Here is a 24,283-nt window from a genome sequence, read left to right on the forward strand (position 1 = left end):
GTTGGCCCCTGCCAGGCGGCCTTCATACCTGGCAGAAGTATTGGAGATAATATCATGATGGCACAAGAATTATTCACTGGCTATAACCAGAGGCGATTACCTCCACGATGTGCTTTAAAAGTGGATATTCGAAAGGCTTATGATATAGTGGAGTGGGACTTTCTGCTTGCCACTCTTAAACTCTATGGGTTTCCAGAGACATTTATACGATGGATTGAGGAATGTATCACCACTGCATCCTTTTCAGTGGGTTTCAACGGGAAACCTCATGGGTTTTTTCCAGGTGCCAGAGGCCTACGTCAGGGTGACCCCCTCTCACCATATCTATTCGTCCTAGTTATGAAAGTGATGCACTTGGTCTTCTTACAAATTATTGAGCAGGATGGACGATTCACCTATCATTGGAAATGTGACATCTCCGATATCTTTCAGTTGGGCTTCGCTGATGATGTTATTTTGTTTTGTCGTGCTGATATTGACTCTATACATGTCTTCATGAAAGGGCTGAACCAGTTTGGAGATTGGTCGGGACTTCGGTTGAATTCTCAAAAAAGCCACCTCATTCTTTCCTGGGCTACGCAAGGCTTAAAAGAGGAGATGTTGGCGATACTTGGCTTTCAGGAGGGACATCTTCCGATGAGGTATTTAGGACTTCCCCTAATATCATCTAGACTAACTATATCTGATTGTCTTCCATTGTTGCATAAGATTGATGCACATATTGCTGGTTGGGAGGGACTGTCTATTTCATATGCGGGAAGGGTACAAATTATCAAATCTGTCCTCACATCCCTTAGTGTTTATTGGGCTTCGGCTTTTATCCTACCTAAGAAAATCATTAACAATATTGAGAAACGGCTGCAAAAGTTCCTATAGAAATGTACAGGAGATTCTGACTATGCTAAAGTTGCCTGGAAGGAGGTATGCAAACCTTTGAGCGAGGGAGGACAAGGATTGAAGGATATTGGCACATTGAACAAGGCACTCATGTGCAAAAAATTATATGATGTCATTCGTTGTGACAGAACTTCGATTTGGGTGAATTGGCTCTACTACGGATGATTACGCGATTCCTCTATTTGGACGATTTCTGAACATAGAGGCTCATGGGGATAGAGGAAGCTCATAAGGCTCCGGACTTGGCTGCAATCAGAGGTTGAATATCGCATTGGAGATGGGCGAGACTTCTATTTGTGGAGAGATCCATGGCACCCACTTGGCCCGCTTATGAAGAGATTCCCATGGGAGCCGAGTGCTACGGGCTTGCAGGAACATATCCTGTTACATGTTGTCATACGCGAGGGACAGTGGCACTGGCCACTTATCACAGACATGGAATGTTTGGAGATTGTGCATACATTACCAATGATCCATGAGGGAATGATAGTATTTGTTGGAGATTTACGGGGGGGGGGGGTTCCCACGACCCAAGCCCTTTATAGTCTGCTTGATCCGCCGGGTCTGAAAATAGGCTGGTCTTCACTACTTTCGGGCTCTCTCAAAATACCACGACACATGTTTATACTCTGGCTCGCCATCCTAGAGCGGCTACCCACAACTAACAAGCAATGGTTATCACACTTGGGAGGATGTGTCCTATGTAACAAGGACTATATAGAGACTCATTCACACTTATTTTTTCACTGCCAATATAGCCGACGTTGCCTAACTGCCGTCTGTCATGTGGTTCGTTTCCTATGGCCTAACAGGGAGTGGCAGATGGATATCCAATGGGCCACTTAGAAATGGAGGGGAAAGCACATCGTTAACATGGCTAATCGCGCTCTACTTGAATCATGTGTTTACCGCATTTGGAGGGAACGCAAAAGGAAACATGCCTTTCCTGATAATGCTTCTCAAACGTATGAGATGCCACTAGTCTACGTATGATATTCACTTATTCAATTATCAGAAATTAGGGCTCCTTATTCGCCGCATTATACAGAATGTCTGAGACGCTAGAAATCTTCTCTCGATTCGACATCTCAAACCATGTGAGTATGTGTTTTTTCTCCAATTAGTTTTTTTCTGTGTGTGAAAATTCAATTTCAATGTCTGTGTGAATGTATCTGTGCTAATATGTTTGTGGCACAGGAAAAGAAGAAACTGGTTGGGGAAATGATCCGCTATATCCTGTAGAAGACTGAGCAAAATTCAGGGTGTCCAGTAAGAAGGGAAGAATTGACTCAGTTGATTACTGGTAAAGGGTACAAACAGAGAAATTTGCCCGCTTTTGCAATCAATGAGGCCAAGTCCAAGCTCTGATCGATTTTTTGCTATGAAATGAAAGAACTTCAGCGGTCTCGGGCTTCTGTTTCAGTTAATCCAGGGTGTGCCTCGCAATCACAGCAATGTGAGTTTTTTTATTTGATTAAAGAATGTTTATGCAGACAAGTATTTTGTTGGATAGTGAGAATGCAATGGGATGTCGTATGATGCTTTAATTTGTTTATTTGCGAGCGAGGTCTTCAATTTTGTAGGGATTAAAAATATCAACTTTGGGCTTATAAATTTAACCAAATTTTATGTTATAAGTTTCATGTTATAAAATATGAGAGCTTCCTCTTTTGCGTGTTGGTGAAGTTTCTGACCTTTTTTTTTTTTTTTTTTGATAAAAGATTTACATTTTTTATATTTGGAGGTTAGAGGTGACCAAGAAAAATAATGAAATTTGGGGTGTGGGAAAAAGTCTGAGTAGCATATCTTTTTCTTAGTCCTTATTTGGGGAAAAGTAGGTTTTTCTTCTTGGAAGCATATTAAGCCTATTTTCTTTAATGTTGCTTTTACATCTGATGTATATTGTTTTTATTGATTTTAAATAGTTAGATTATTGTTATTGTCTCTGGTTTAAAAATTTAGCTTCTTGATGTAGTGGAATTGTCAAGTGGGCCAAGACTTTCTATGAATGAAATTGAAGGCTAATGTGGACATGCCTAGCGTCACATCTTTTTTCTTTCTGTGGGTCATTTGCTGCTAAAATCATGAGGGACTACTGCTCTCTTATTAAGAGCATCAAAATCAACTTCTACTTCTTAATAGACCTACATATGGTCCTTGATACTTATTAATTCCATTGATACAGCCGTGGCTAATGCAAAATCATATATACTCATTAGTCAACTACCAGCTGATATCTACGGAAAATTTGTGGAGGATAAAAGTTCATCATACATGTCGGGTTTTACTTTTGTTGTTATCGGCATTATTCGTCTTGGTGGAGGCAAGGTTACAGAAGGTGTCATTGTTCATTGAATCAGTTTTATATAGCAGTGATGCTTAATCATTATAGGACCTGAGAATTGTACGTTAGAGAATTTATTTATTAATCTGTTGGCTTATATTAACTTTAAGGAGAATGGTGTTCATCAAATTCAGATTGATTCTAGCTTCTCAAGTTTATCCTTTAAGCGTGCTTTTATTTTTGTATTGTATTCTTTTTCCAAGTCAATTTGTACTAAATTTTTGGCTTGACACATAAATCTCTTATCTTGTCTCCAAATCTTGAAGAAAGTCTTTGGTATCATCTAAGGCGGTTGGGATTGCATGAAAATGAGGAAAACCATCCGGATTTTGCAAACATGAAACTGGCATTAGAAGCACTTGTCCAGAAAAGGTGATTATTAGTATGTTTCCAGGGACTTCATTTAATTTAATTATTAAAATAATTGTTTTGTCTTATCTTGGCTTTGTGTAATGCAGATATCTTCAGAAAGAAAAACTCAGCAGCCCTGAAGGAAGTTCTCTATATTGTGAGCTTGCTGAGAGGGCTCTAGATGGAACGATTAATGACAGAATCAAACAATATGTATCCCAGGTATAGATTACTAAGTTTCTTATTCTATTGGGTGTCTGTTGGATCCTTTTTTCATCTGGCATTCAGTGTTTAGTTAAGACAGTGCAAAACTGGATCTCCCTTATAATTTCAAAGATACAAGTGTCAGTTGGAAGATGCAGTTTTGTATCATTGTTCAAAAAGAGAAAATATTCACCAAGTAGAGTTGCTAGTTGGTGAATATTGTTAATTTCCAATATCCTCTGGCATTGTTGCATCTAAACTCCACGATTTTGGCACCCTACACAGAAAATTAATACTAAATGCGTTACCCTCTTACTTCAATAGTTATCCAATTAATTTGTATTGACTGTCAACATTAGTGTTCTAATAATGCTCTTTTCGTTGCAGATTGTGCAAAAAGATGTCACCTCACTTGATGCTGATTAAATTTCTTCTTTTGGTGGGATTGTTTTTGTACAAGTTCACCTACCTAAAGAAGAGATCTTTTGTCTATATTCTCAAACCAATCCACAATTGCTCTGGCCATTTTTTTTGTGGGTGATGGCATATAGTACAATGTGACGAATGTTAGCCAGTTTCAGAAACTGTGTAGCTAATGAAGGATTTGTTTTGTTATTAATCACCTCAGGAGATTTTCAGTTAAATTGTTTATATGATGTAGCCGTTTGGAGTTGAAACTTGTTTATGCTTGATAGAACTGTAATTTTTTCACGAGGTTAAATTACTTGTTCTGTCTTTAGCAGGAAGACATTCCCTATCATCGACTCTGCTGATGGAACAAAAATATCACATGAATGATAGTGCCAAAATTGATGAGGAATTTTCCTTTAGGATGTTTCAACTAAAATGTGTAGATGTCTGTTGTCGTTTCGTCGGTAGCTCTAGTTCAGGCTCAAATGCTGCGAGGTGGAATGTATTGATCTTTTACATATCGGCAGAACTGGGAAGTTCTGTATAATTCAAATATTCTCTTATATGATTTCTGTGGTTGAGAAATATAAATTTATGCATATGATGAACCTAATTCATCGTTATTTCTTGTCATTCCTTTTTCATGATATTGCGGCATCATTATGGATAACATTAGAATGTCGACAAGGAATAGAAGAATGGAGTGATATTTCTTGGATTTCGTCTGTTTTTTTCCTGAGGATGGCGTCCTCTCAGGGGATTCTGGCTATTAAAAATGAGGTTGCAAGAGCAAATGATGCATGGCGTGTATCACTTACAAAAAGCTTAAGGAACTTGCACCATTGAGCTTAAAGGTTTTCTCAACATCTGTAAGACGTCCTTCCTCCGCAAACGATTACTGTGTGTGTGACTTGCGTTGATGCCTGTACAGATACAAGAAGGAAGGTTTCAAACTCTCGAGCAGTGCCTTATACATGAGTACAGAATGTCCGAACAAGCAATCTCCAGGTAGATAATCAGTGACTTCTGCGAGGAGATAAACAACAAAACAAATCCTTCATTAACTACAGAGAGTTTCTCCAACTGTTTGACATTCCTCACATCACATCACTTCCACCATATGCCATCACCCACAAAAAAATGGACAGAGCAATAGTCGACCGGTTTGAGAATATAGGGAAAGATCTCTCTGGGTAGATAAACTTGTACAAAAACAATCCACCCGAAATAAGAAATTTAATCAGCCTCCAGTGAGGTGACATCTTTTTGCACAATCTGCAAAGATAACAGGATTATTTAGAACATTAAAGTTGACAGTCAATACAACTTAACTGAGCAGCTATTGAAGTAAGACAGTAATTCATTTAGCCTAGGGTGTTCAAATGATGGAGTTTAGATGAAACAATGCCAGAGGGGATTGACAATGAACCAAAAATGTGTCATAGAAGGCTCAAACTTTGGCCACTGCCTATGAATTGGCTCAAATTATGCATTTTGGATTTAGTACTTAAATATATGAGATAATTACACTCCGTTCCCTGAAGTTTGGTGTAATTACATGTAAACCCCCTATGGTTTGAAAAATTACATCTAGCATCCCTGAGGTTTGCTTCTGTTTAACAAATAAGTTTCCCTGTTAGTCAAAAGTCACTGAATTTGTTGACATAACAAAAAATTTGAATGAAAATTGATATTTATCCTTGATTGACTTAAAATTGACTTATTGCAAGTCAAATTTTTTTCAGACTAAATTACCCTCGTAATTGTGAAGATCTATCTCCTCACATGTATTAACGCGTGAACACGTATGAGGGTAATTTGGTCATAAAAAATTTTATTTGGCATGTTATAAGTTACTAATAAATCAATCATTTTTTCTGAGTTTTTATTAATATCAATAAATTCAGTGAATTTTGACTAATGGAGGGATTTATTTGTTAGACGAAAGCAAACCTTAGGGGTGTTAGATGTAATTTCCCAAACTATAGGGAGTCTATGTGTAATTACACCAAACTTAGGGAAGTGTAATTATCCCTAAATATATTTTCTTGTTTAGGACTATGTCACCAAACTTCATCTTTCAACTGACACTTGCATCTTTGATTTGACAGAGTACATCAAGTTATGCACTGTCTTAAATAAAAATTGAGTGCCATATGAAAAAAAGATCCAACGGATACCCAGTAGAGTAAAAAAACGTAGTAATCTGTACCTGAGATACGTATTCTTTGATTCTGTCATTGATTGTTCCATCTAGAGCCCTCTCAGCAAGCTCATAATATACAGTGCTTCCTTCAGGGCCATTGACTTTTTCTTTCTGTAGATATCTGCATTACACAAAGCCAAGTTAAGACAAAACAATTATTTTTAATAACTTCATTCACTGAAGTCCCTAAGAATATTCTAATAATCACCTTTTCTGGACAAGTGCTTCTAATGCCAGTTTTGTGTTTGCAAAATCCGGATGGTTTTCCTCATTTTCATGCAATCCCAACCGCCTTAGGTGATGCCAAAGACTTTCTTCAAGATTTGGAGACAAGATAAGAGATTTATGTGTCAAGCCAACACTTTAGGACAAATGGACTTGGAAAAAGAATACAATACAAATAAAAGTACGCTTAATGGATAAACTTGAGAAGCTAAAATCAAACTGAATTTGATGAACATCATTTTCCTTAAAGTTAATATAAGCCAACAGATTAATGAATAAATTCTCTTACATGTATACAGTCCTGAGTTCCTATGATAATTAAGCATCATTACTATATAAAACTGATGTAGTGAACAACAGTACCTTCTGTAACTTTGCCTCCACCAAGATGGATAATGCCGATAACAACAAAAGTAAAACCCGTCATGTGTGATGAACTTGTATCCTCCACAAATTTTCTGTAGATATCAGCTGGTAGCTGACTGATGAGTATATATGATTTTGCATCAGCCACGGCTGTACCAATGAAATTAATAAGTATCTGGACTATATATAGGTCTATAAAGAACTAGAAGTTGATTACGATACTCTTATCAGAGTCATGGAAGCAGTAATCACTAATGATTAGCTACTTTTAGCAGCAAATGACCCAATGAAAGAAAAAAGATGTGACTTTAGGCATGCCCAGATGCCTTGAATTTCATTCATAAAAAGTCTTGGCGCATTTGACAATTCCAGTACGACAAGAAGCTAATTTTGGAACCAAAGACAATATAATAATCTGAGTATTTAAAATCAATTAAATCAAAGTAGAACATATGTAAAAGCAACACTACAGAAAACGGGCTTAATAGTTTTTCAGTCTACTGAAAACTAAAACTACTTCCTTTTTCCCCAAATAAGGACTAAAAAGAAGATAATTCCTGATGCTACGAAGACTTCCCCATACCCCAAATTTCATGAGTTTTCTTGGTCACCTCTGACCTCCAAATATAAACAATGTCAATCCTATATAAAACAGCGTGGTCTGAAACTTTACCAACAGTCCAAACAGGAATCTCTCAAGTTCTGCACGATGAAACTTACAACATAAAATTTGGTTAATTTTCATAAGCCCAAAGTTGATATTTTTAATCCCTACAAAATTGAAGGCCCCGCTCGCACATTTAAGAAGTACATAAATAAACAAAAGCATCAGACGACATCCCATTTCATTCTCACCGTCCCACAAACATACTTGTCTGCATAAACATTCTTTAATCATATGAAATAACTCACATTGCTGTGATCGCGAGGCACGCCCTGGATTAACTGAAACAGAAGGCCGAGACCGCTGAAGTTCTCTCAGTTCATACCCAAAAATCGATGAGAGCTTTGACTTGGCCTCATTGATTACATAAGCGGGCAAATTTCTCTGCTTGTACCCTTTACCAGTAATCAACTGAGTCAATTCTTCCCTTCTTATCGGACACCCTGAATTTTGCTCAGTCTTGAACAGGATGTAGCGGATCACTTCCCCAACCAGTTTCTCCTTTTCCTGTCCCACAAACACTTAGACACAGATACATTCACACAAAAACACTCTGAAATCGAATTTTCACACATAGACACGCGCTAATTTGGGGAAATAGCACATACTCACTTGCTCAGAAATGTCGAATTGAGAGAAGATTTCTGGCGTCTCGGACATTCTTTAGAAAGGGAGGAATAAGGAACCCTAATTTTGTGAAAATTGAATTGGGTGAATATGATCGGCAGACACGTGCGTCTCATACGTGCGAGAAGCTTTGGCGGGAAAGCTAACAAAACATCCCGCCATTTCAAGCTTTTATTAATTTATTCTTTTCCCCACGGGTTCGATGAGTTATTTATTTTTTTATTATTAAAAAAAAATATATTAATATAATTTTTTAAGATATGTTAATATTAATATGTCGAGTCGTGATTTAAAATTTGATTAAAAAATTAATTTTTTTTTAAAATGGCCAAGTTTTGTTTGCGAAACACGACTTGGTTCTTTTTTTATTTTTTTTAATTTTATTTAATTAATATTTGTTATAACTTAATAATATAAAATTAATTTTTTAATAATATATTAAAATTCAAAAAATTATAATATTAAAATTGTATTAATTTTAAAAATTTCAATTAAGTAGACAAATATAATAGTGTATATTTTTTTGTACAATTGAAAAAAATACAATGAATTATACAATTTTAAATATAGAAAATGTCCATCGGTTCCACAATTGAGCCTGTTGTGTTGGCGTCAAGGTCTTCTTATTTCCTCGCCCACATTTTGCACTGGCTCATTTTGCGCCTCATTTTCATTACCACCGAACCGACTAGATGTTGTTGCAGAACTAAATTCCACATTGTCACGATATGCACCAAATGATGAAAATGGAATTGGTGAAATATTGTATCCTTGTGGATATGATTGATTAATACCAAGACCAAGGTCAAGATGTATTTGTGAAGAATATTCTTGTGTTTGGTTTGACATATATGGAGTCAATTGAAATCAATAATCTTGAGGCGGTTGAGGCATGTAATAATTTTGAGGCAGTTGAAGCACGTAATAATCTTGAGGTGTATATATTGTAGAATGACCAGCTATATCCACTCTAATATTATGACGTTCAACTGAACCAGTAGATATTTGACTAGAACTTCTTCTTTGCCTATGGGATGTTGTGGGAGCATCATCGGATGGAGAAGCAATTTGTTGTGGCTGTTGGGTTATGACTTTCTTGATAATATGTAACCCATGTTCAAATTTATCCACCAATTGACTATATCCTTCAATATATAGTGGTCTAGATCGACATAAAGTTTCAAGGGCATTCACCTCATTTGCCTGAAAATTGTAGAAAAATAATGAGCCTTGTATTGTAAAAAAAAAATTTAAAATAAAGTATGTAATATTATATACCAACGTACCACAACTTGCAACATAGGTGCTTCTCCAGGTTGACAACCACTTTTCACATGTCTATCAGTAAATGACGACACGAAATTTCTTGTTATGTTGTAATACCATTACCAATAACCTCGTTCTGTTTCTCTTCTATTAGAAATGGGTGGCCTTTATACAACCGTATCATATCGTCTTTGCCATCTAGTGATATATTGTATGTGTTGCAGGTACTAATGTGTGCCCATGTGATTTTTACGGGAGATCTGATGGAGGCTCATATCTCGGGTATCCGTCGCTTCTGGAATATTTTGCCTTATTCCGAATTGGCGAAAAACCTGTTCGGGACGATGCATTTCAACTATTGCGTAGAATATCAATGGACATGATGACCTCCATAACTGAGGGTTCAAATCAGCGGCGTAAGCCATAATAACATCCGAGTCCATGTCATACGGCTGCCAGATAAACTGTAATAAATAAAAAGATGTAAATTAATACGCATTTAATTCACGGTATAAATATATGTACAATATTAAAAATAAGTTGCCTGATCTGCCTGCATCTCATCCAGTATTTATCTTATCACCCGGACAGTTCCCTATATTATTCGGGTGAACGTGCGCTGACAACTCCAAGTAGCACCATATGGTGCTGCTGAGAGCCAGCGATTATAGTCCACTTGGACTTGACTCATAAATAGTCGCTCCGCACCAAGTTCAGGGCAAAGTGGAGTAATCCGTGACCATGCCCAAATATGTACGAATAATACAAATATGTGTTATTAATTAATATTAATAGCAAAAAAATTGTGTAAGAGTTATTAAGTAAATTTTACCTGCAACAATTGCAGCGCGCCACCAATTGCTCCTTTGCCTTTTGTGCTGGCATTGCATAATTCACAATATAAAAAATATAAAAATGCCAGCACATCACTCCCCCAACTATAGTTCTTGGCTGTTTCTAAATCTTCTAATTTTGAAAGATATAGTAATGATACCAGGTTATCTGAGGAATTTGCATCATTCCCCCCAATAGAAGCAACGTACTGGACGACGACATTGTGGGGAGTGTTATGAGTGATATCGACGACCGCCAAATGAGATATAATTGCAGATGTTTGTAGTCTTGAACTCTTGAACGCATTTGTGTCCGGGCTAAAGCCTAAATAAGTAAAGCAATATTCTTGTCATTGTTGTGTTGTGCGGTCGATATCAACTCCAGTCACCGGCTCGCCATCTATTGGAAGTGCCCATATTATTTGAATATCTTGTAGGGTAATTGTGGCTTCCTTACACGAAAATAAAAAGTGTGCGTCTCCGATCGCCACCTCTGCACTAATGCAGTTATGAGATGCTGATTTAATTGAAGGCGCGCGCATCTGTAAACTCCATAAAATCCTATTTGATGTAGGATTTGTTGTACACATACGAAAAAATTATTTTGTTGAAAATGAGTCAAAAAGGTACCATTCGTATTGAAATGTCTATTTATCTTCTCGTATTGAAATTTTTGTGTATTTTGATGGTGAATTATCGAGCGATGGATGGTCTGTTACATATGATCAGACACCCATTGCGGCGATGAGGATCCCTCGTTCATACACCTACGATCAATTTCTATTAAAGATCTTTCAAAAAATTAGTGTTGATAGCTCCCAATATTCGTTAAAAGTGTCTGCAAAATATTTTTGCCAATACCTCGCTCGAATAAAGGAAACACTCATACAAATTAAAAATGACGATACGTTGTCATTTTTCATCGATCCTGCAGGTGGATTCCCACTCATGGACATTTACGTCGAAACTGTACAAATCCACCACGATGATACTCCACAATTTGGCAGAGATTGGGGAGCTTTCGACCAAAATATGACTCAACAGTGGAGAGATGATAACTCACAGATGAGTTAACAGTGGAGGGAATACATGGCATTATTATCAAGCCAAGGATTCCCTTCATCTTCTAACTTCGAAAATTTCACAGGTACATATAACACTAATTTTGGTGCAGGTACTTCTAACATCGGTTTTGGTGCAGGCACATCGAATTATGATACTAAGTGTTATACTCCCAATGTGGTGTCTATTACGCAAGGGCTCGATAATATTAAACTCAATTACATAGAGCCCACCCACTCACATACTCCCTCCATCTCCAATTTTATACCAAATGATGTTGAGGCAGAAGACACTGCCAAACATTTTGCACAAGACGATGCCGAGCCAGAAGACCCTTTTGCGGACACTTTGGCTTATGATTCAGAGGCTGCTTCTGAATCAGATGAAATGGATTACCCAATTCCACCGAAGGATGGACCACATGATGTTGACATAAATATTGTAGCTGAAAATTTTGCACAAGGTACGTCAACATCCTCTGAACCAGCTATGCCAGATCGAACTACTCAACAAATATTTTATCGCTCTATACCATTTTTCGAACAAATATTCCCAGAGGTACCAGTGGATTCCATTGATGTACCGAACATGAAATATGAAAAATTTTATGACAAGAACGAAGGCAGGTTTGATGTGGGAATGCTTTTTAAAAATGAAAAACCTTTAATCGAGGCGGTGAAAAATCACTCGATATGATATGCACGACTCGAGTATTGGGTAGCTGAGAGTTTGAAGGCCAAGTGGAAAGTTTTGTATAAGCATGGCAGCCCATGTATATATATATATGTATTTATATATGTATAAGCATACAAAATTATTCGACTGATTCATATTTATTTTTTTCCAGATATGTGGTGTAGATGGGAGCTGCGAGGGATTTTGAAACATAAAATTGGAGGATGGACAATACACACATGTATATTGAATCAAGTGTCCCTCGAACATGGTAATTTAGATAAAATTTTTGTTGCTTCTTTACTTTTAGGACAGGTGAAATGCAACCCGTCGTAAGGAATAAAACATGTCATCCAAACTGTGAAAGATCATACATGGTACGATATACCATACCAAAAGGCATGGTACAGTTTGAAGATGGCACATGAGATTGTTTACGGCACATGACAGAGCTTAGTTCAAAAGGTACCAAAATAGTTGGGACCTATTCAAGAATATAATCCAGGAACGATTGTTGAATGGCAGCACAAAGCTTGTGACCCATCAACCGGTGCATATGTGATAGGATACATCTTCTGGGCGTTCAAGCCCTGTATTGAAGGGTTCCAATACTGTCGTAAACTTATCAGTGTAGATAGGACCCATTTGTACATAAAGTACAAGCACAAAATGTTGATTGCTACTGCCATGGATGGAAATCAACAGGTACTCCCTCTTGCTTTTGCAATTGTCGATGAAGTATCATATTTATCTTGGAAGTGGTTTCTTAGACAATTAAGCAGACACATTATATGGGGGCGACGTGGTATCTGCCTTATTTCTAACCGCTATGCTGGTATCACCAAAGTTGTACATGAATGTCTGGATTTCGTGCCACCTAACGACGTGTACCGGCATTGCTTGAGGCATGTGTTCCAATTTCAACACTAAATACAAAATGTCATGTTAAATGATCTTTGTTGGAGAGCTGGCTCTGAATATTAGATTAGGAAATTCAATAGCATTATGGAAGAGATAAAGAGCCAGAACCTATCCGCGTTTCAGTATTTAGACAGGATCAACAAGGAAAATTGGACAACATCTCATGATGGTGGATGGCGATGCGGATTCTGACGACAAATATGTTAGAATGCATAAATGGAGTATTGAAAGGAGCTCGCCGCCTACCATTGAGAGCAATTGTTGAGATGACATTTCAGCGAAGTGTTCATTATTTCCGTGAGAGGTTAGCGAGAAGTTCTGTAATGTTGGCCAACAATTGATTGTTGACGGATTTGCACATAAGATGTTCACATGTTGGCATCAAAATTCTGTTGAGCATACCGTCACCAAATACCATCAGTTCCAACAGTCCACCTCGGTTATTACAAGACGTCACAGTGGACATGTAGTCAATACCCATGTTGTCAAAATTGCGAATCGAGAATATTCTTGCGGCAAGTGGACTCAATTTGGTATTCCTTGCAGTCACCCTCAAAAGGTATGCGCTGCATATATGATTAATGCTGCATCAATGGTGAAGGATTATTACGATATAATGACTTATAAAAATACATATTCTAAGTCATTTGAACCTCTACATTTTAAAGATTATTGGGATGTATCGGGATTTGAGTTGGTCCTCGGTACTATTATTCGCATCTCTTCACTATCTGGTCGAAATCAAACAACACGTATTCACAACGAGATGGATTGGGCGCAAACGCATGCAAGGCAATAAGCCAACAAAAAAATTCTTCAACACAATCAGATGTGCCCGTACCGGGTTGCCATTAATAATTGTATATTTAATTATATTTTTTACAATTATACAAAAATATACACTATTACATTTATACACTTAATTGTAATTTTTTAAATTAATAAAATTTTAATTTTATGGTTTTTTGGACTTTAATATGAAAACTAATTATATATAATTAAATTATACAAAATTATTTAAACAAGAAAAAAAAGGAAAAATAGCCAAGTCACGACCTTAAATCACTATTTGGTCATATTTATTAAAAAAAATAACTTTTAATGTCTAGTCGTGATTTTAAATCACGACTCGACATATTAATATTAGTATAATAAAAAAAATTATATTAATATAATTTTTTTTAAATAATAAAAAAAATAAATAAGCCTGGGTTCAATGCGGTTCAATTAGGTACAAGACCAAAAGCTACGACTATAAATAATTGAGTTGGAGGAACTTATTATTATTTGAACTTAATTGAATTATCGTCTGAAAATTTACGTTTGGACTTAATCTAATCAATAATCAAATTGAATTTAAAGGAATTTTAGTTAAATTGTATCCAAGTCAAGCTCTAATAGTTAAATATTTAAAAGGGGAGATTGTAAAATATATTCTTGTGCATAAAAATAGGCTGGTCAAAGAGACTCAAGTGGTTCAAAAAGAAGAAAGAAACGAGAGGTGCATAACGCACCAAGAAGGCCCAAGGTAGGAAAGGCTTGTAACATCCTAAGAGATCCAAAGGGACCTGACAGACAACCTTGGTGGGTGTCCCTCAATGAACAGATTGGCAAAGCGAGGCCCAATAGGCCCTCGGGGACATGTGGTTCCCTTAGAGAAAAGAATTCCAAACCCTAACAAACTCAAACAACTTTCCATGAATCTGGGGGGTATCCCACAACTACCCCTCAAATCCAAAAGGGATCAACAAGCACCAAATCTGAGAGTGATCAATCTATTCAACACCTTTGAGGCCAAAATTCCCCTAAAATCTAGGACCTTCTCTAACAATCTTGTTGTTTCATATAAATAGGGACATCCCCCAATGGGAGTTGTGGAGGTAAGGTCAAAAGAAGTATGATCATAAGAAGAATTGACCTTAATACATTCAATAGCATATGATCAAATCTACATAATCATATTCACACGACCAGAAGAACCTCCTCCAGAAAGGAAACGGCAAGAGGGACACTCGTCTCATCTTTTTTACTACTATATTAGCTTAAAACAACCTTGAAATTCGTACTTACAGCTTTGATTCCATATCAATCTCTCTTGTACGCCCAAACTCAAGCAATAACATTCTCTTCTTTACTTATTTCACCATTTTTACCTTCTAGTACTTGTTTCACCACTTTCCACTTCAAGTGGGCCGAGCACCTACCATTATTCATTAGATATGTGTGTTTTTTTTAACGCATCAAGCATGGAATTTCTCCTTAATTTTATTGCAAAAAAAAACTCCTGTATAATTAAAATATAACATAAAAGCCCCTCCCATTAGTTTGTGTTTGACACACGAGTATTGTGCAAATGGCTTCATTTTTTTGTCCCTTTTAGGAATCCTTCATGTGTGTAAATGTTCATTTTGCCCTTTTTTCTTTGAAAATTTAAATACATTTCAAACTATATATTATTAATTAATTTAAATTATTATTTAATCTAAATACATCTTAATAAATTATATTAATTTATGTAATATGATGCAACCAAAAAATGTGGTGCTCGACCCTCTTGGAGTGCAAAGTGGTGAAATAAATGCTAAAAAAATGTGAAAATGAGTGGAAAAAAGAGCGTTACTGCTCGATTTTTGTGTACAAGAGAGACATTGATATTGAATCAAAGCTTTAAGTACGAAATTACTATGTCCAGTAAAGCTAAAGTGGTAGCATAAAGTGAAACTTGTATTATGAGGGCTTAAAGTGAAAAATCTTGTCAAAACATATGAACATGTCCCCTCCCCACATGGGGAACTCTCTATTTGCAGGAAACCACAAGTTAGTTGGAGGAGAGAATCCCCTATGAACTCAAGGGGCAGCTGGAGGATCCACCTCAGATTTGGAGGGGGGGGGATGGGGGTTGTCAGAATCTGTTGTGTATGTTCTAGGGGGTGGTATGCCTTCTCGGATTTTTGAGTAGGTCGTTGAGGAGACTTCTCCGAGCTGGATTCCAAGCTTTTAGGGTTTATAGTACTTCTCTCTTGGGATTTTACGTGTCCTTGAGGGCCTGTTGGTCCTTATCGGATCTGTGAGGAAGGCTTACATAGATCATGTGTGGATGCTACCTAAGTCCCCCGTGGATGCCATATGAGAGGACCTTTGATTTTAGCTGGGTATTTCAAGTCCCTAAGCTTCCTTGGGGTCTATTAGACCTTCTTGGATCAGAACCCTATTCGATTCGGGCTGACTGAACTTCTTTTGGCCAATCTACTTTTAGGAGGCGCCTGCCGGTCTCTTGGGCCTTATGGGGCTCTCTCCCTAACTAGGCTCCTTGGGGAGGCACCATGGGCCTTGCATTTTTTTCTTCTTTTTGGGTCGCTTGGTCTCTTTAGGTAAATCTATTTTTGTGCATATCATTCATCTACGTCTTAGAGAGACTGGCTCGAAGAGGGTTCCATTTTTTGTTTTGAATTCTTGCAAAGAATGTTAGTAACATTAGCATACTTAGAAAAAGAAAAGCTTATTTCGTGCTTGTACAGAGTAAGGCCTTTATTAAAGTGCCTCCAAGGAGGACGTTGATGTGCCTTTACAAAAGAGGGCTTAACGGGTGTCTTTTGTGCCTACTCCGGTGTAAGGATTTATTTTTCTTCAAGAGAATGATAATAATAAAGGTGTGTATATTATGAATAGGTTTTACATGGAGCAAGATTATTGTGCCTCATTGGAAGAGGGCTATTTGAGGGGGTTTACTTGGAGCAGGACTTAGGGCCTCGCCAGAGGAAGGATAAGGTATCCTCCTAAACCAGGGCTTAGGTGTTTCCATGGAGGAGGCTCAGGTGCTTGCATGGAATAGAGCTTACAAGCCCCCTTGAGAAAGAACTAAATGCCTGCCCAAAGAAGTGTTGTGGTGCATCCACAGAGGAGGGCTGGTGTGCCTATTTGGAAAATTTTTTTCCTGAGAGGGTACTGCCCAAGGGCAAGGTTTTATTATAAGAAGGTATCTATGTCGGGTAGGGTCTTGTCCTCTTGTCCTTGCATTTTTCACCAAGGACTTCATTCTTGTATTCCTTAGTCTCCTCCAAATTTATGTATTATTCAACTCGGGCGAGGAGATTGTAAAAATAGGGAGGGGGCTTCTTATTTAAGGACTTGAAGAAGTCCTTATCTTGTAATCCCTATGAAAAAACACAAATTAATACATCAGATGTAGTAGTGGAGACCTCTAGGGCTACTAAGTTAAAACGTTGAAAATACTCACTTAGTGATTCTCCTTCTTTCTGTTGTAGGAAAAAAAGGCTCATGTTTGTCTTTTGAGGATGTTTACTGCTAGAAAATTGGTGGAGAAAGAGAGAGTGAAATTCTCCAAAGAATCAGGTTCATCCCTAATTGGTCGAAATACTGTTGGGCCGACCGCGTGAAGGTGGTTATGAACACACAAAACTTGACCCTAATAGTATAATAGTGGAGAAGAGCAACATTCTCAAAACATGAACAGTGACCTTGAGGATTCGTGGTTCCGTCTTATTCCGACAAATTGGGATCCTTCTAGTTGAGGGGAAGTTCATCTATTAGTATTTGTTCATTGAAGGGGGTGCCATTGTGACCTCGTCGGGAGACCCCAAAGACATGCCTCTACAAATCTAAGAGTTCCTACTGAAGCTTATCAATGTGCACCTTCTAGTCCTTAAAGATACTTTCTTGTGAGGTAAGGTGCTCCCTCCTTCATCTCGATGGGACGTCATGTCACAAGGTCCCCTACACATTAAAACTTGGATTGGTAGAGACATCAACATTAGGTAATGACAATAGTGGGGCCGCTAAGCAGGGCCCTGAACGGAGGTAGTAATCATTCGTTGGAGGTCCTCCAATGTGAGGGGGACCATCCTCCCAGAGAAAATATCTGAGGAGGTGTTAACTCTGGTGTTGGTAGCTTCCATTGTTCTCACATCTTAGTTTTGTGTTTCCACATACAACGGAAATGATGCATAAATGCTAGGAAATAAACATGAAAGTGAATGAAAAGAAGAGTGTTATTGCTCGATTTTTGTGTACAAGAGAGAGATTGATATTGAATCAAAGCTCAAAGTACGAATTGTAATGCTCCTTTAAGCTTAAGTGGTAGCATAAAGGTGAAACATGTAGTATGAGCACTCAAAGTGAAAAACCATGTCAAAACATATGAACGTGTCCACTCTCCCGCTTGGAGAGCTCTCTATCTATAGATAACCACAAATTGGTTGGAGATATTATGAATTTGGGGCAGCATGACCTCAAAGTTGTTAGATAATGTTGAATCCCCCTCAGATTCGAGTGGCAGTTGGAGGACCCCATGTGAGAGGACCTTTGACTTTCGTTGGGGGGTTCAAGTCCCTGAGCTTCATTGAGGGTTTATGATGCCTTCTTGGATCAGGGCCCTGTCGAATTTGGGCTAATTGGACCTTCTTTAGCCAATCTATTTTCTAGGGGTGCCTGTCGGGTCCCCTTCAACCTCCTGAGCCTTATGGCCCCTCTCCTAAACTAAGCCCCATGGGGGGCATCATGAGCCTTGCATTTCTTTCCTCATTTTGGACTACTTTGGCCTCTTTGAGCCACCCTATTTTTATGTACATCAGAATATATTAATTAAATATAAAATACTAAAAAGTATATAAAATTTTTAAAAATTAATAATTAAAATTTAAAAATCACAATGCAAAAAAATAATAAACTCAAAACTTTTTAAATCTAAGTATTCATATAAATAAAAATAGAACTTAATTGTATATTATTAGGTAATTAAATTATTATTTAGTATAATTATGTTCCAATAAATTATATTTATTCATATAATATATAAATACCAAAAAGTTATATCAAAATTTTAAATTATATTATTTAATATAAATAGTATTGACTTTAAACTTACCATTACATATGTTAATAAATATTTATTATATATAAATTTTAAAAAACTTCATAAATTTTCCTTAATTTTTTTAAAAAATGTAAAATAATTTTTTTTGCTCCTTTTAGTTTTTCCCCGCCAACCACCACTGATGGCCATCACATGTTGACACTATTGTCACCCATAGCCCTAGATTTGGACGACATCGTCCTAAATGTCGTCTTGATGAGTGGACGACGACAAACGACATTGCGTCGCCCCTTTTTGAAGGGGCAATGGCTTCTGTAGGGGCAACAACACACTAAGTGATGGAGAAGTCGTCCAGATTTTGGACTGCGAAGGCAGCACAGCCCATACAGGAGACGACCATCACCACTTTTGCATAATGTATATATATATATATATCGTGTTATATATGTATAGTTTATATATAATTGTATACATATAGTTTTAGATTAGTTGAAATCTGGACCATTCATTTTTTTAACTTTTGAAGATCAAGGGCTGTAATAACAAGGATATAACAGGTAATTGAGTAAACAATTCAACGCTGTTAATCCCAAGTGATGGAAGGGGATGTCTATTTCTTTAACACATGGGGATTTTAGTTGAATTTTTCAAACACAGAGGGGATTTTATGCTATTTATCCTATAAGTTATTTAAGTTCCTCTTTTACAATCAATGGGGAACGCTTGGCAACATCATTATCAATGTTACCAATTGGTATTGTTTTAATGCATACCGAGTTCCAAGCATACCACTAGGGCCAAAGGATCTTCATAAAAATTCTAATATTGACGAGGGACTAATCTCCAAAACAGATGTTAATACTCTGATACTTAAGTTAATAATAGTTTGCTGGATAAATAAAGGGAAAATTTAGAATAATGTGAGAATAATGGTTGAATATGATGATGGAGTGATAAAATTTGTGTGCAGTGCAAAAAAAGTAGCTAGAAACAGAAAGTAGATAAGAGTGAGAGTATGAGATATTGTGTTATCAAATGTTTGCACAATTTATAGGTTGTCACACAGTAAGATCTGAGCCATAGTTAGGGCAAATGATACATGTTGGAAAACTGCACATGTTAGCTAAATAAGAAAAATATCAATTTGTGATTTGGACATACCTAGAAAGAGTTATGACCATTTGAAGGGTCTTGCCAGTTCAATCTGAGAATTTGAGAATCGGTTGACCTGCTGCTTGAAGAGTTGATTTCAGTTGGAATACTTGAAATTAGTTGGAGATTTTTAGTATGACATGTTATGGGATATCAACAACCTGTAAGACATGTCATTCCTACTATAGACTGACTTACCTTACTAGATTGGGCTTGTTTAGAGCATACTATGAGCTTAGTACTTATTCTCATGGACCAATAGGTACTGACCTGTTGGGCTGCTCATCACTTCCTTAACTTTGGGAGAGAAAAACTTATTTGAGAGGGCATCATTCCCCCCCCCCCCAGGAGTGATAGATTTTGTGTTGGACTGTTGGAGTAGGAAGAAATAGTCCTTAAAAACAAAAGATTTTTTTGTATGTGGTCATCTAGCAGGGAAAATCCTTCAGAGCTGTTTGGGCTTTCACCTTGTTGTGCTGTCGAAGGAGAGTCCTATTGGCCAAAGATAGCTTGGATGTTATTCGGATTTGGGGGGGATTCGGGTATATTTGCAAAAAATTAAATAATAATTGTTAATTATATTAGGAAAAGGTAGACCTATCAGTGGGCAAGAGCTATACACCCTTTGATTAGCCAACATTATCTAGAGGGGAGAGAGTGCTAAAGCCCTACGTTGGTAAGACTTCCTTCTAGGTTTTGTTTTTTAAGGGACGGAAACCCTCCTTCATGACCAATCCCTCTTTCTAAATTTTCCTCCTGGGTAACTGATAATAAAAGAAGAGGACCAGGTGATTCTAATCCAATTAAGGCCGGTGTCAGATCTGCAATAGTAATTTTGTTTACGAGATAAAAATTGTGCCTTGCTAATAGAGCAATGCTAACTAAGAAGGAAACAAATCATCTTTAGGTGGAAAAGTATCAACATAGCTTGCTTAGCGAGACATCAATAAGGTAGAAGGTAAAACATCTTGCTGATAGAGCCAAATAATCTTTATTGTGCCAAGGCTTGTTAAGAAGGTCAGGTAGAATAGAGCGGGTTAAATCCTGAAATATGTATTGTTCTTTACAAGTCAGAGGGGCACAGACTATCTTGCAGGAGGAAGGATGAAAGGGAGACCCTGCAAAGGTTTTCTATTCAGATAAGTAAAATAATAAGTCGATACCTATCAGCAGTGTGGGTTAGGACCTGCTGACTAATGATTATTGTGCATATGTCTTCCTACTACAAGCTAAAGCATGATTGATTGTGAGCCACTTATTTCGTAAAACAAGTTAAGTAATAATAAGAAGGTCATTAATGTTGGTCTTATTCTCATGAGGTAGATAAAACATGTCGTGATAAGGAACTAATGCTCTTTATAAGTCCGGATAGGAAATCTCCGAAAAAATGATACGGGGTGCTGCTGCTGAAGCAAAGGAGCATATATGTGCTCTAAATGCTTGTGTTATTTGTAGTTTCCTAACTAGTAATAGTCGTCTGCCAAGTGCTGATTGTTCTGAGTTAGGCACCTGCTGAAAATCATTTATTGAGTAGGACTGGGTGTAACCTACTTATTAAGTGAAATGGAGAGCAATTTTCTATAAGCCAACGATCCTGCAAATGACTTGGGCGAAGCATAGTCTGTTTTGAGCCACTTATTTTGATATGGTCATCTTCCAGACAAGAAGAGACGAATATGACCTACTGTGTTAGAGTAAAGAGTGAACTGTGAATAAGCAATGAAAGACCAGCCTGCTGTGAGCAAGCTACTTTTGTAAGGAAGGTGAAAGATGCCTAGCTATTGATATAGTTACTTTTGTAAGGCCTATTTATCGCAACTAATATTGAGGGTAGGTTAAGACCTACTGATGATGACATGTAGGACTTGCTGAAGGTTGGCTATTTAGTAGGAAAGGTTAATACCTACTAATAAATCTGGAGAGCATACCTTAATGCAAATTAGTTGTTCAGCAAAGAGGGATGCAACCGGATAATGAGCAGTGTAAGATGTAACCTGTTGGGAGCCAGTTAATTGATGGGGCAAGTTATGACCTGCTGATGGAGAAATACACAATGCGACCTACCATGGGTCGATTTGTTCATCGGAATAGGGCGGGATGTGCTGATAAGTAGTGCCATAGAAGATAGGCCAAGTATTGGCATGTGAGAGCTAGGTGTAACTAGGCGCGGCCTACCATATGCTAATTATTCCATAGATAAGGTTAAGACATGTTGATAAATAGTGCAAGGTATGGCTTGCTCGTAGGTTTAATCCCTGGTAAGGCAGGTCAAGACCTACTAATATAGTAATGAGAAACACTTCTGGCTGTGAGATGATTACTCAACGGAGCAGGGTGCGAACTATTAATGAGTAATGTAATATGCGGCATGATAGGGAACAGATTATGTAGTAGATCAGGCTAACACGCTAAGTGATAAGTGGTTTGGAGATGTTTCCTGACTGTTGACCAGAGCAAGGCGTGATGAGCCTCCTAATTACCAAAGTAAGGTGAAACATTCTATTCGATAGAGCAAGGTATGACCTACTTTGAGCCACTTATTCCATAGAGCAGGCTAAGTCCTGCTGATGAGCAATTCAAGACTTAGCTTGCTCAGGGCCTTTTATTAGAACAATAGGTTAGAACCTGCAGATAAAATAGTATCATCTGGAATTGACCTAATTATCCAATAAGGTAGGTTGTCACCTGCTGATAAACATTGTAAGGAGCAACTGCTATAGGCCACTTATTTACTAAAATACGGATTAGGACTTGCAGATAAATGACAAATATGAGTAGTATCCATGCATAGTAGGGCCTAGTTAGTAGTAAGGCTTATTAAAGCACTTAGGTCAGTGAAGAAGTAAGGCATGTCGGGCCCTTAGGCCAGCAAGATAGCAAGTTGTACAGTAACTCAAGGAGGCTTACCAAGGCTCGCAACCAACAAAAAAGTAAGTTTGCGTCCACTGGGGGTAGCTTACCAGGACGCAAACTTATATATCAACTAAGCTGTCAGAATCCACAAATATATGTTGAACAATATAATTAGCAAGAGTAATAGAAATGACAACTATATCATTATGAGGTAATTGAATTACCTGCATATGAGCAGGTTTAAAGTAGATCATGGAATCCCTTGCTGGTGCTTTTGAAAGGATCGGGTCCGACCCAAAAATGCGACAAATACATAAAATAAAAGCGATTAAACAATTTAACTAGATCCTAGGGGTGTAGCCTTTCAGTGGTAAAATGCAGAAACATGCGTTTACTAAAGTGGCTATGTAATAAATGAAAAGATACATAAACCGAACCACGAAATTATACCTTCTCGTTTTCGTGTTCTGATCTGCAATACGCGTCGTTTCCTATCGCCGAATTTGACTGTCCACTAGAGGATTCAACATAGAACTTCTTTGAAGATAATTCACACCACACCATGAAAATAGTATCTAATCCCACTGCTAGATGGAACTAGATCCATGAAGAAACAAATTTGAATCAACGCTATTAGTGTATCCTGATTTCTCTTGTTTCTCACTTGAATCTACTTCAAGGAAAACAATAGATTATGGAGAGAAAGGGAATCAGATTTTCACTTTCACACAAAGTGTTTGGCCATGCGTATGTTATGTCGTTGGAGAGAAAATTACACTTTCACACAAAAGTGTGTATTGCAAAAATTGTGGAGAGAGTTGTTTTTCTGTGAGATATATACACAATGTCTACAGAATATATTTCACAATACAATTGCACTCAACTTCTCCAATTCTAGAAATTTCACTCCAAGTGCAATTCTTCAAGGTGGCCCAAGAGACCCAATCGATCACTAACTCTCCACATTTGACTTGGTCTTCAAATTAGCAATGGACCAGGCTTGTTTAATTTATTTTGTTAGATATGCATTCATATTTGATAGAGTTTTGTAGTCTTTCAAAGTTCTGCTTGGGAGGATTGCTTTTAGATGAACCTTATTTAATATAGTGTTTGAAGTTTCTCAAGTTTATGTGCAATCAGGACTCATCTTGTACACACCTGTAAACAGGTGCTCCTAGGATACAAGTATACACAATTCATACTACGTATACTCTCACAACAACTCTCCCAAAATACTTTCTTTATTCTCTTTTGGAGCATCACCTAAGTCTCCGAGGGTCTAAGGCGTGTGGATTTGGGTGGATAGCTCTAGTATCAATCCATGAGGGTGAGAAGAGAGTCATGACCAAAGAGGTGACAAAGGACGTGCTTGTAGATCCAAGGGATCGCTTGA

At 37.4% G+C, this 24,283-nt stretch overlaps 2 protein-coding genes across 2 annotated transcripts; one reads left to right on the plus strand and one right to left on the minus strand.

Annotated features, from left to right (window-relative positions):
- Positions 1–1,931: 1,931 nt before the first annotated feature.
- LOC105173294 (uncharacterized) lies at positions 1,932–4,830 on the plus strand. Its single transcript, XM_020697672.2, is given in 6 exon segments — positions 1,932–1,994; positions 2,095–2,353; positions 3,083–3,235; positions 3,508–3,613; positions 3,700–3,814; positions 4,184–4,830. Coding segments are annotated over 6 exon segments (720 nt in total). The 5' UTR covers positions 1,932–1,946; the 3' UTR covers positions 4,223–4,830.
- A 225-nt stretch (positions 4,831–5,055) lies between these two features.
- Positions 5,056–8,395, minus strand: LOC105173295 (melanoma-associated antigen G1-like protein). Its single transcript, XM_011094988.3, has 6 exons — positions 8,281–8,395; positions 7,917–8,175; positions 7,002–7,154; positions 6,622–6,727; positions 6,420–6,534; positions 5,056–5,482 (listed from the first exon to the last, which is right to left on the minus strand). The coding sequence occupies exons 1-6, from the start codon at positions 8,326–8,328 to the stop codon at positions 5,444–5,446; spliced, it is 720 nt and encodes a 239-aa protein (XP_011093290.2). The 5' UTR covers positions 8,329–8,395; the 3' UTR covers positions 5,056–5,443.
- Between the last annotated feature and the right edge of the window lie 15,888 nt (positions 8,396–24,283).

The sequence above is a fragment of the Sesamum indicum genome, linkage group LG11 (genome assembly GCF_026168435.1).
Source record: "Sesamum indicum cultivar Baizhima isolate 11 linkage group LG11, ASM2616843v1, whole genome shotgun sequence".
Lineage (NCBI taxonomy): Eukaryota > Viridiplantae > Streptophyta > Magnoliopsida > Lamiales > Pedaliaceae > Sesamum > Sesamum indicum.